The 13,930-nt window shown below is 41.0% G+C and overlaps 1 protein-coding gene across 2 annotated transcripts in view; it reads right to left on the bottom strand.

Annotated features, from left to right (window-relative positions):
* The window catches only part of kcnn3 (potassium intermediate/small conductance calcium-activated channel, subfamily N, member 3), a 47,470-nt gene that overhangs the window by 4,648 nt on the left and 28,892 nt on the right, over positions 1–13,930 (bottom strand). For both annotated transcript variants that reach the window (XM_044360322.1, XM_044360323.1), the window contains exons 6-8: positions 12,986–13,127; positions 7,994–8,104; positions 1,253–1,380 (exon numbers count right to left, since the gene is read on the bottom strand). In XM_044360322.1, the coding sequence (XP_044216257.1) occupies positions 1,253–1,380; positions 7,994–8,104; positions 12,986–13,127 (381 nt within the window). The remainder of the gene's footprint in view (positions 1–1,252; positions 1,381–7,993; positions 8,105–12,985; positions 13,128–13,930) is intronic.

The following is a 13,930-nucleotide window of genomic DNA, read 5'->3' as shown; positions in this document are numbered from 1 at the left end:
TGAAGCCTTGTATTAGCTTCAGATAAACTTTAAATAAATTTTTTCACAAAACTGGATTTTGTCCCCCATCACTTACATTGTAAGCGCATTTGGGGGCGATCTTCTGATGGTCAGTATGAACAGGAGGAATGATTACAGCGAGCAAAACCTGTTTCAGTGTTCATTTGGGCACCTGACTGTTGTTTTAAGACAGACTTGAAAAATTGTGAACATATCTTTTAAGCTCTAGATAAACGAAAAAGGTAATTTTAATATTAAGAAACCTTCAGGGTAATAAGGCCTACAGGGAAATAAACTAAGGGGAATAAAATAAAATAAATCATCTTTCTACGGTCCAATTAAAAATAGGAGCTCAACAAAATAATTACTGAACTACAGGTCTAATCTGTGTTCATGAAACAAACCCTGGGGCTTCCTCCATTGTAGTGAATTGCAGACTGATTTTATGAGGCTGCACCCCCAGGTGAACTTGTCTCAATGTTATGCTAACATGGTCGAATGAGAAAATATACTCATATCTGCATAAAATCACCCTGTCATTGTGTTCACAGAGTCAGCCTCTCATCCACAGTCTACATGCTTCAGGATTAGCCTTTCTATGTTACAATTAAAAGAGTCTTAGGTCTAATGACTGACTTTTGAAGGCACTTGTTAATATTTTCAAGTCTTGACTGAACTCTTCGAGATCAAAGGAACAAGCCACATAAAAAGGGGCCACTTAATTTTTTGATGCTAGACAGAAGATATACAAAAATCCTTTAGAAAAAGAGCCTTTAACAAGACAACCACACTCATAGCCATTCAAAAATAACTGAACAACGATGCTGTGGGAGAGTTCTGTCCTGTTGTTTGTATTTGTGTCTTCGACTAAACTCTTTAGCGAATTTGATATAATGGTCAGAGTGTCTCTAATAGTACACAATACACTGATTATCCAGTCCCACAACTGTATTTGCCTGGCGTGAACTGTCCCTTAGTAAAGGATGATCCATTTTGTGTGGCTGTGTGTGTGTGTGTGTGTGTGTGTGTGTGTGTGTGTGTGTGTGTGGCTGTGTAGGGACTCATGCACTTTATCTGATTATCAGCGTTGATTCAACCTGTGGGTGGATAGAAAGTGCAGCTGATTTCAAAGGCATCATCAGCTCAGCAGCACAGTTTTGTGCATGTACTTGTGTGTGCATGTGTGGGTGCATTTGTGTGTGTGTGTGTGTGTGTGTGTGTGTGGGTGGGTGTGTGTTAGGTGTGGCCTCACTGATGTATCGCCTGGAGGAACTTCCGCTGGTGTTTGCGGACTCTGGAGTGGTCGATCTTCTTCATGAGCTTGGTGTGTTTGTAGATGAGCCAAGTCTCTCTTAGCACGTTAGCCGCCGCGTTCTTTATCTGCTCCCAGACGAAACACACACACACACACACAAACAAATAAACATACACAATCATTGTTAGCAACAGGTAGCCCTTGGCAACTGAAGCAGGCAACAGGTTTGCCCAGCCCTGTTCTCTTTCTCTTTTTCCCTCCATCTTCCATTGTCTACATGCAAAGAAAAAACCTAAACCATCTTTCTCTTCTTACAGCCTGCCCTCATTCTCTCTGTCTCTCTCTACACATAACGGCTTGCTTGCCAATGCTTTTCATGCACGCATAAACAGCTCTCTCCTTAGGGAGATTTGGCAATGAGAACCAACGGGAGTCTCTCCCTCACACACTTCTCTCTTCTCTCGGTCTGTCTATGTGCCACATTATACCCATTATATCTAGACTAACTCAAAGGGACCACATTATCTTGACTGGTTTGAAGTAAATTCAGTACAGTACCACCGCAGTTCATTAAGCCCAGTGATCCCCCATTTAATTATGACAACACCCGAAAGAAACAACAGCAGCATGAGCCGCAGCTCTTAAACTAGCTAAGACAATCTTGTTCCCTGCAGAAGAGGAACATTAGAGAATGTAATGATGCTCACTTATGGAAAGCCTGATAGCCATCAGAGGCAATGGCCTGATGGTTATTTTCTCCCCTTTACTGGTCAGACATAGGCTTCAGTTGCATTTAGCTTTGTATCATCTGGATGTGAGATTGCTGTGATTCAATAAAATACTGATTCAAAAGGTCAGTGTAAGCCTCCGGTCCATTTATGCGGACACGGATCAGGATTCTGTTACATTAACTTACGTCCATATCTGCTCTTGTATGTTTCATGTACAGTATGTATCTATAGATTGCTATGTAATTACAACACAGGGGTCTGACACCCGGCAAAAAAGCGCGGGTGGATACCATAGAGAAGGGAAAAGGGAGAGAAAATCTCTAAGGACATAAATTGAATGAGAGACTTCAAAGAGATGCTGCACTGAACAAAGAACAATTATACCCCCGTCTGAGGAGCACAAAAGACCCCGGCAGCTTGGCTAATCAGCACCCATCCACCGCAGTCAAGGGCTGCTCACACACATCATACACTCCTACACACACACACACACACACACACACACACACACACACACATGCAGACATACACACACTATTGGCCACAGATGAAGAGAGTAGGAGGCCCTGGGCCTTGCAGATGTGTTTTCAATGACACAGAGGAAGTCAAACCAAAAAGAGCTCATCTAACATACTATAGATGATATATAAGGCCTCTGTAGCAGCTTGAGTCATACAGCTAACTCGCCGTGTTGCCAATCACTCATAATGACAAATTTCTAAATTCTTACCTTTATGATGCATGTATACAGAGAACATATTCAAATATAGTATGTACATTTCATGTGAATAAAAACAACAAAATAAAGATATTTATGTATATTTATGTACATATTTATGTTCGGTTCATCATCACTAATGTGATTTGCATGTACTGTAAATCTTAGATTGGAGTATGAAACAAACCCTGCTATCCCATGTTTCTCTTTCTGAGCCTCATCTCTCAGTGTGTATCAATAGGATTACAGAACTCCCATCCATGTAGCGAGGACAGCCACTGACAGAGCTGCAAAGATCCTAAAGAGGCATCACAGCCATGACATATTGTCAGAGGGGCCCACAACACTGGTGACAGCATCTTTTTAAAAATCTTAATAGCATTGCTTTTTTTGGGCAGTGTTTTATGATAACATTCAAAATTTTAAAAAATGATATTTGCAACCAAAATTCAGTAAGTGAAAAAGACATAAAGAGTTAAGTTGTCTGGATTATGTTTGAACAAATCACACTTCCTCTAGCTTTAATCATGAGCCAGGTTGCTGAAGACCACATTTAATATCCCTCAACATCCATCAACAGGCCTATTGGTAAATTGATATGTCAAATGCTGCTATTTATCAGTTGATTGATCACTGCAGGGTGAGTGAAATATGATAAATGATGGCATCTTGTGTCTGTCTGGCCAACTTGCCGTGGAAGTTTTCACACAAACATTCCAACATCTGTCCAGCAGTGCACAGTGAGCCTGTGAGCCTGTTTCGTCACTTTAATTCAACTTCACCCTTCATTTAAACGCTCCGAGGTGCTTCACGTGCAGATAACAGGGAGTGATAAGTCTCAACGTGAACCACTAAGATTGCCCCATGAGAAACCAAACGACAGCAGCAGCAGACATTCTTGCACCATATGGCTTGTACGTGGGCAGCCATGTTGGGGCCATATGGCTGGTTTGGGTCAAAGATCTGTTCTGCTGCTCCCCTACATAGCACACCTTATGGCAGGTACATGAGAAATCTGTTAAAACAAGGGGTTCCCATATCTCAGCATGTTGAGCGCTTGATGTCATATTTTGGAGTATAAATCAATCAGTCCAAATAGAAATATTTAAAAAATGTCAATACATGCAATACTGCAACTGTTATAAAACATTTTTTGAAAAGAAGCATGGATGAAATCTAGGACTATATAAATAATCTTTGGTGTCAGAAACTAAAACACTTCATTAGTTTACACTGAAAAAAGAAAAAAAAAATCCTTGTTTGTTTTCCTTGTTTTTTCTGTAGAGATGGAGACCTTGTTTGAACATCAGAGGAAAAGCCGAGACGCCTGACCCTTCCTACCCAGGAGAGCCTTAACGACCTGTGTATGCAATTAGTAATTAGATGCTGCGGTGCTAGAGATACAATGGTGTTTTCTAGGAGAGCAGAAAACATAAACAAACAGGCCAATTACCTTGGCAACAACCTCCCACCTTATCCATGTGTCACAGTGACACATGGCCTTACCTTCTCTGACCTTCCCATCACAGGCACTTTGACAAAGGGAAGAGACAAGTCTCACACATGCACGCACACGCACAAATCAGGTCATGCACACAACCACAAGAAAAATATCACCATCTTACCATCCAAAGCTGGAGAAGATGTGTGCATTCAGTTTTAAATAAAAGGATCAAACAAGTCCATGAAGGTCCGTAAAACATTTAATTAAAATAAAAATTGGCTTCCACTGGTGGTTTTATACATTTTTTGTCTCCTGAATGAGGTCATTTGGTTGATCGCCATAGAGATCCTTCATAAATCTAGACCAGTGCTCCATTAAAGGACAAACTCAGGTTGAATTGGCAAAAAAAAGAAAAGGAAAAACATCAGAGAGATGTGTAAATGCATTCATTGAGTGACAAATTAATGTTCATCGCTGTCACAATACGTCTGCACTAATAATGATCTTTTTGGCTTGCTTGTGAATTAAAAGGCTGTTGGAAGAGGAGTTATTTTTACTGTGTGGAGTTGAAGTGAGCTTAGTAGGAATCTTCAGGGGTTAGATTGCTCCCATTTGGCTGGTGGTGTAAACACTGGAAGGCATTGCAGCACCTCCTCCTTGGCCAGAGCCCAGAGTGCACTCTGAATATTCAGACAGGGAGAAGCTCTGAATATGCCACTGGGACTTCTAAAAGTGCTCTGAATTAACCAATGGTCCAGTGTGGAGGCAGGATATGCATTCAGAGTGCAAATGTATAGGAAGACCTAATGTTTTCAACTTTGCAACGAGATTAAAAAGCTTGAAATAAAAGTACTGACCTCAGAAACAGGCATGGTCAGCCATATTCAAGTGGTCAATTGGCTTATTGCTTCAATGAGCGGCAGTGACATCGTAGCACCATCAAAAGGAGGGAGACACCACTCTACGGACTTAACGCCTACAGTAAAGTGTGTCATGCTTTTTCTAGTCGAGAGCCCTGTGTGAGTGTTCGGGGCGATGCACTGACCATATGGACTCCCAGCGATGCTTTGAATTAAGTGCCAGCCTTTTAAACACACCTTTAACACTCTGCATCAAGACAACAAGTCCTGACATCAAACACAAGCACTTACAACCTCACACACACGCTCGACTTAGTGGCTACATTAACTATTATTTAATTAACATCCGTGTTAATCCTATCAAACGGTGGGGAAGACTTCACTTCATTGAATTGAAATTAACCCATGTGCATTGAACTTTGAATAATGTTTTTAAAGCACATCGTCCTCCCTGATAAGGTTATTACTGTAGGTCTTCTGCACCAAATCTGCATCGCACAAGACTTTAACTTCAGTCCTGTCGGGCACGTCTACATTTCTGATCTCATGATGAAAGCAGAGAACACATGAAGAAGTTAATTTGCTTTAGTTTTTTTTAAGGATCTTACTCTGTACTGTGTGGGTGCTGGTGAGCAACCACACCCAACACTTTTTGCACAACACATGTGTAGAGATATAGACACATCAGCATCAAACATTGACATTATCAGCCGCATGGTCCATTGGCTGAAGGCTGCACTATTTGGCATTTAATTGACATTCTTGTTAATCCTTCAAAGGGAAGGAAACACCATTTTCACTGAAGTAGAAAGCCAGTGTGTGCGCTTTTCTGTCTATTCTTGTATATGTGTGTGTGCATATACAATGATGGCAGGATGTGGAGTCTATCATTGCATTATTCATCATAAGGGCTTGAGTGATTGTACTCTCTTGTTACGATGATATAACAGAGAATGGCCCCAGCCATGTTAATCAATGTGCATACAACAGCTTCAATCAATGATCTCTCTGTAATAGAGGGCAGGAGACAATTACCACCGCATAAACCGGAGACCCTTTGAAGGAAATGTCACCATGCACGCTGTATTGTGTTGAATGAAACTCCTTTACTTTGTTAATTGAGGATGATATTGATGTTGAAAATTTGTGAAAGTTTAATCTACATATTTGCAATGAATGGTACTGCAATGACTAAAAAAAACTTCAGGAACATGAATCTTCACAACCTTTAGATCAATGATTCCCACATCCTACAGTTACCAAGAGGAATGTGGAAATATTGAGTGGGAGAATGTGAGAATATCAAAACTGCAGTTTAAAAAAATATATCCACACATGTGATTAACAGGAAAATAAACACACAGGTAAGATTAAAAGTTAGTTTATGGTTGATCCTCAGCGTGTTTAATGGCACAATAACCAGCTACGGTAAGTGCCAGCACTGGACACGGCCTCTGACCAACCTGCGACGGTTGTAATTAGAGCTGTAATGATTAATCTATTAATCGACTAGTCAATTGACAGAAAATTAATCTTGATAATTGATTAATCCTTGGATTCATTCTGTCATATTTCACAAGTGCAAAACATTTTCCGGTTTCAACTCATCAAATGTGATGATCTGCTGTTTTTCTTTGTCATATATGACAGTATATTGAATATCTGAGAGATTTGAACTGTTATTTTTTTCACTATTTTGTAACATGTCATGATTAATCAAGAAAATAATCAGTAATGAAAATAATTGTCAATTTGCAACCCTAGTTGTTATAATTTATAGCACATGCTGGGAGAGTTGAGAGTGCATGAAAACTAGTTACAGTAGAAACTGAACGGGGAAGTTGAAGATTGAAATAAATGATTGAAACGTACAGTTCTGCCATTCTAAGTGGTATGAATAGCAGTTTGTATTCAGTACGTATTCACACTTCACCAAACCTATTGAAAAAAACCCATAGTAAACATGGACAATTCCAAGATGTCTTGAAAAAATATGAAAAAATAATACTGTGACAATATCCTCTTTTATATAACTAATCGTGTTGAATGATATCCAGTTTAACATCCATTCTGCTTTAGATGGTCAGTTGAATTCCAGCCTGTAAATAATGTCCATGCAAACACACACTCAAGCACACACTCTTCAAAGTGTTAAACGTCTTGTGAAAATGGACTTCGGCCAACCTGGTCAGAGACTGAAGGGAGATGAGGTGAGAGCCCCGCGCCAGAATCTATTCCACTTGTCTGTCGATATTTTATCCACACTGAAATTATTGATCACCCCAACTCAGTCACCCAGATACCCTGCTGCCATAATGTACCCTACATATTTGATATGGGAGCTATTTTTAACACTTGGGTCTTTCAACTGTATGAAAAATTGAAAAGGACCGGAGGAGGGAAGGAGGGAGTGAGAGATGGAGGGAAGGAGGTGGGTAGGGGGCAAGGAAAGGAGGGAAAAGGAGGAGAGGAAAGGTGACATATAGAAAGAAAGAAAGAGAAAGAGATTTACAGTAAGAGAGAGAAATGTCAGGGGGGAGTGGAGGTGGTGGGGAGGAGAGATGTGGGAGGAAAAAAGATCGGAGAAGGAGAGAAAGGGAGAGACGGTAAGTGACCGAGCAACAAAGAGATGACCTTTTATTGCCTTCGCTCACTCAAATAACATGGCAATCTGTCACAACATTACAAGGTGATAGTGTGATGTAGTAGTTGGGGAGGGTGAAGGAGGGGCAGTGAAAGGACAAGCTGTTTAGCCAGGTTCTCAACCACCTTGTCTGCAAACCCCCTCCTTAAAAATCCAAAAATATAGTGTAAAACCCCCCAAGGGACGATTGCACATAACTACTGTACTTAACAAATTACAGTTCTATTAGAAGCCCAAACCTGGTGCATATAGAGAATGTGTGTTTTCTTTTATAAATTATATTTACTCATTCACACTGTGCGCAAACACATCAGCGGCATCACAGAAGCCTACATACACACCCTCTTGGTGAGTTGCGTGTCCATCATGAAGTTGTGTACATGTTTCTCGGCCTTGGTCAGCTCCAGCTTCCTGGCTACCACGGCAACCACCAGAGCCGTACAGCCCGCACCCTGAAAGAGAGGAGAGAGGAGGAGGAGGAGAAAGCAGAGCACTGAGTCAGTCAGTCAGTCAGTAAGGGGGAGGAATTGGTAAATCAGTGGCTTTTGGCCGGGGAATTAGCCCAGATGATTGAAAGGAGTGAGGACAAATATGAGGAAGGGAGTGCATGACAGAAGGAGAAGCGAGTGGGGGAGAGAGGAGAGGATTAGGAAGGACAGTTCTGTTCCAGATCCACATTTCTTCATGTTGAGAGGCAAGCCAAGTCTATTTTCACTTCCAATCCATCTGGCGTGAGATCCCCTCTATATCGCCTCTATATGTAGCTGAAAAATATGTCCCCGTATAGACAAAAAAAAAAAAAAACCCATCAAAGATTGACACCACCTAATTTTATTTAATTAGATGCTGTCAATCTGAATTACATGGTGTCAGTCTTCTCCTGTCACTGGATGCTCGCAGGCCTGCAGGAAGTGTAAAAGTGTTAAACATGGACCGGTTTGTCTGTATTCCAGCTCGACCCACATGGGACATATGGCAAATTCATTTGGGAGAGAGTGACAGCAGTCTCTCAACCAGAAAGACATGCTTGAGAGGAGAAGAGGAGCGGGAACACGAGAGAGGAAGACAGACTTAATTAACTTTCCGATTAGACACTGTTTTCAATGGGGCTGTTGAGTGCTCACAGGTTCCTCTGAAGGGGCAGGCACCGAGAGGAAAGAAGGAGAAAGGGAAGAGAAGATAAAGAGAGCGAAGAGCTATGAGTAAATACGAATAGGGAAGGGAGGAAACACGGAGGGTGGTTCGGAGAGAGGGATGAGTGCAGGGAGGCGAGGGTGTGTGCACTCAAAAGTAGGAGAGAAAGATGGAGAAGAAGGCAATGTTAATGAGGTCACATATCTCCTGATAAGTAATGAATTAAGATTAAGAGTTGTTTAATGAAAATGTATGAGTGCTCTTCCTTCCTGCTTGTGAGTGTGTGCATCTCACAGTGGGAGAGAAAGAGAGAGAAAGAGATAGAGAGTGAATAAAGGCATATAAGGAGAGAAACAGCGAGTTAGAGAGTGAGCGAGGGAGCATGCAACATTTTGAAGCGTGTAGGAAATAGCCAAGACTTCAGCGTGCACACTCTTGAACGATAAGACAGGTTTGCCAAAAATAACTTTGGCTGGGCTCAGTAAAATGTAACGCACAAACAGGCATTAGTGCCCACGTCTATACACTCATCCACTCTATTTGTGTTTATTCAAAAACTATGAATAAAATATGATGAGAGCCGATGGAAAACCCTCAGAGCATTCATACATGTCTGTGCTTTAGGGAAAAGAGCCCTCGACCAATTGCTACAGTACAGTATGTACCAGTGTGCAAGTATGTGTGTGTGTTTTTGTGTGTGTGTTTGTCCTCTTTGGTCAGAAACAGTGGGGTACTGATTGGTTTGTCAGAGGGGGTAATGTGTGTATGTGCGCGCATGATGGTGTATGTGCACGTATGAGAGTTTGTTTGTATATAAGTCTGCATCCGTTTCCGTTTGATTCCAGCAGGGTTCCCTGTGCAATCTCCACAGATTGACACAGCTGATGAAGGCTGTGCTGCTGTGATTTGTTTCATATGCCTGGGTGTTTCCCTTACTTCCTCCGCTACAGTGCAGCCTTCTACCTAGCTGTCAGAAAAGAGGGAATCACCCATCTGTGCCCCTGTGCAACATTTCCACACTCCAGGTAGACAACTGCATCTCTTTGGTTTCAAAAAGAAAAAAAAAAAAAACAGCAGAAAAATCAGTTTCCCAAAGAGGTCAGCTGGAACATGTAGAGGAAAAATAGGTGTATTTCAAACACTAAAAATGTGAAATTTTATTTTTTCAGTTAATGCACACAATACAAGCACTTAGAGGCTAAAAGAAGGCAATAAAGGTTGGAATAGGCAGCCACTCTGCATCTCTTTAACCTGACAACATATCTAAGAGCTACCGCAGCTCAAGAAGCTGAAAAAAATGGAAGACAAACAAAAATACAAACCCACATTCACACCAGCATGCGTGAATGAAACTGTAAGCAACAAATACACACTTGCATGCCATACATAAACTGCATTATCTGATGTGTGTTGTAATTTAGACACGCATACACCTTTTTGCTGTATATAAGTGCAACAAATGTACTTAAACATGTTGTGGTACCACCATCCACCCACCCACATGCACACACTAACACACACATATACACGCTAACACCTGGCACACCCCCAGTTAGCCTCGGGGCAGTGGTATATTCCAACATTGGTAGCCTTCATGTGTTGTCATAGTAACGACAGAGAGAATTTCTCCTATAGAAACTCATTAAAATTATTCTCAACCAAGAAAAAAAAAATAATATCCTGTTCTCTGCTCTCGACCTGTCACCCCTGCCCCCCTACCCTTCTCCTCCTTTTTTTTTTAATCTTCTTTTCACTTCACTTCCGCAACCTGTTTTCCCACGACCTGCTGCGCCCGGTCTCCCTCACACATAAAAGCTTCACCTTTCTCTTTCTACCTGCAGCCTCACTCCTTCTCTGATGATCAACGAAAATAAACCTCTCTGAACACTCTGATGAGTGTAGTGAGCGTGTTTGTGTGTGACAGGGGAGGAGAGCGTGTGTGGGAGTCACACGAAGAGTGTATGTCAAGCTCTGTGTCAGTGTTGTGTGGAGGATGCAGTCTGTAGCAGTGGGCTTGGGACGTTCAGCATCCACCCCCTGATTTGTGTCTTTGTGTGTGTTCACATTACAGTGAGAGTTGTACACTGTCTCAAACGCCTATTGGATGATTTATCCAGCAAATGGGTGTCTTCTGTGTGCATGTGTGTGTTTATTCACACATTTGATGGACTGTACAGTTAAGAAAGGTGTGAGCTGGAAAATATAGAGGTTGCACTGTGAAGATGAAAGAATAAGTGCAGGTTTTTGGCAGTTTTGGGGATGTTTAGTTGCACACTTAACTAGCAAAACATCACAACACACATTAGAAGAGTTTGACTTTGAGAGTTATGCTGAGGGTTTTAAATCCACTCTCTTGATTTTTTGGGAACCAGAACCCAGAATGACATTAAAGCAACTGCGTCTTCAGGCACTTCTGCCCTGGCTTCAAAATTCAGGCACGCAGGCTGCTGCTTGACTTTAGGCGTGCTTTAACAAAACACACTCAGCTCATGTGCAAAAAGCCTAGGCATAAAAGTCTGTAAATGGAATACAGACGATTTCCACAGAAATAATATTAGTAATAAAATGCTAATAACATAACAGCCTATTATCTAATTTTAACGATGAAACACAAACAATTCGAAAGCTTTTGTTGCTGATTGTATTTATAATCACTCAGCCTGTGGTTGCATCAGCATGCTTTACCACGTAACTCGTGTGAAAACTGTTTCAAGGTACTTTAGGAAAGTTATAGATGGTGTTTCTTCAAGCAGAGAGGGACATCTTTTTTACTTTACATTCACTTTAACAAGCTCAAGTAGGCCACTAGCTACAGTACTCATTATTTCCATGGGTAAAAGGTTTCCTTTAGCTTTTAAAAATATGTTTAAAAAAATGACATCAATGTGGCATCCATGGCATTACTTAGTTAATAAAAAATGACATTTTAAAACTCCACATCCAGGAATTTGCATCAATTTGTGGAAATGCTGTTGATGTAGCACTACTTCTTTGCTCTAAAAATTAAAGCATTATATCAGTCTGTAATTCAGAAAAGTAATAATATTATGTAACATAAAAAAAAAACATTATCCCCAACTCAGGTGAGCACCCACCGTGCAGTGACTTTCAGCTTTCTAGCTGTTCACAGTCGTCTATTACTCACTGTACTCCACCCTTTGGCAACATTAAACATGTGGCACACTGTGTCCTTTGGGAAACTTAATCCCAGGTAACGTGTTATTTTTGAATCCTATTTTTTTTCCTGACCTTATAAAAATCAACATACTTATTAGCACATTTAATTTGAAATTACTTGACATTTAGCTGTAGAGCTACTAAAAAAATGCATTTTCTTACATTTGAAAAAGACACTAATTGCCTCCAGTCATTCAGAATAGGGTATGTTAAAGAGACAGCATGGAAATAAATGAGCAGTATCTACATTTTACATTAAATCAGCTGGTTATTCTGTTTATTCTGGTTATTTTAGCAAAAGGATGCCAGAAATGAAGAAGAAAACTGACAGGATGACAAATCAGAGGCAGGAAATGAGACAAAGACAGAAAGCAAGATTGAGAGAGAAATAGTTTGAGGAGGGAAGAGCACCTGTGAAGTGAAGCAAATAGAGGAGAAGTCGGCAGCTTAAACACTGATACTAACAGATGGACGGAAGATAGAAATAAACACATGGCCTCAGGGAAGGAGAGACGGACAGAGGGAAAGAAAGATGGAGGGATAAATAGAGAGAGAGAGGGAGAGAGAGAGAGAGGGAGAGGGAGAGAGAGAGGGAGATAGAGAGCGACAGAGAGAGAGAGAGGAAGGGAGCAAAACTGAGAGTGGGAGGACATGGCACCCTGAAAGGTGGGACCTTCATTATGCAATGAGGACAGACAAGGGAATAATGTGCACACACGCAGACACACACACACACACACACACACACACACACACACATACACACACACACACACAAACAACTAACATGCTCTTGTTTGCATGCCTACACAACCAAAACACACAGATGCAGGCTAATTCAGGGAGGATTGCCCAAATTACACAAATGGCAGAATTTTCTTGCAAATGACAGCATGCTCTCTAATCTGCTGACCTTTGAACGAGGCGAGGACAGCGCCAAAGGGAGATTGAGCGTGAGGAAGGGATAGAGACAGAGAGAGAGAGAGAGAGAGAGAGAGAGAGAGGGAAGGAAATTTACTGACCATGATTCCTGTGAGCAGACAGACTCCTTTGCCACAGTAAGTGTGAGGAACCATGTCTCCATAACCGATGGACAAGAAAGTGATGGAGATAAGCCACATGGCTCCCAGGAAGTTACTGGTCACATCCTGGGCATCATGATACCTAAAGGAAAAATGTTCAGAGGATAAAGTCAGTAAATAAACAGTAGTTAAAAAACAAACAAAAAACAAAAACAAACAAAAACAGAACTGGCCCACTTTCCTGTCTACAAATGTGGGCGTCGAACCTCAAACACGTGTCCTGCAAATTTGCCTGACACAGAACATAACACATAACTGCAGCTCTTGCCTCCGTCATTTCTGCCCTACGCTCAACACTGTTACCATAGCAACCATCCTGGTGCAGATCTAAAACAAAGTTGTTTTCTCAAAAACTATTCAACAGGAAAATGTATATTGCAGCCTTGGTAGTTAACAACAAATATTCACTCAGAGCTCTTTATTCTCTTGCCCGAAGGGAGACACTCTCTTCAAATTCTGAAATGTGCACCTTGTTTAAAGCAGTTTAATTGAATTTTATATTTTATTTTCCTTCATTAATTTGGTTTGGAGAGGAAAGGAAATGCCAATTAAACTTGGATGAAGACCAAACCAACGGCTTCCCAGCAGCCAGGCAATGATGCATTTAATCAAGCTAATTAACCAACTGACATTTTCCCATATTTCTTTGATTATCTCAAAAAGCGCTTAAACACATCAAAAGGGATGGTCACTTTTTGCTCTTCACTTGATGGTACATCAATAACATTACATAACACATAAAATCAGATTGTCAGTCTTTAAAATGTAACTGGAAAATTTGATTTACAATTTCCAACAGCGATGTTCAAAACCAGAGAGGCAGATATGTGAGTGGCTATTTCATTTTTGAGCATCTGCCTGCTGGATTAAAAAAAATGTCCAATA

The sequence above is a fragment of the Thunnus albacares genome, chromosome 8 (genome assembly GCF_914725855.1).
Source record: "Thunnus albacares chromosome 8, fThuAlb1.1, whole genome shotgun sequence".
NCBI lineage: Eukaryota > Metazoa > Chordata > Actinopteri > Scombriformes > Scombridae > Thunnus > Thunnus albacares.
The sequence above is the reverse complement of the archived record's forward strand: the minus strand, read 5'-3'. Positions and strand labels throughout refer to the sequence as shown.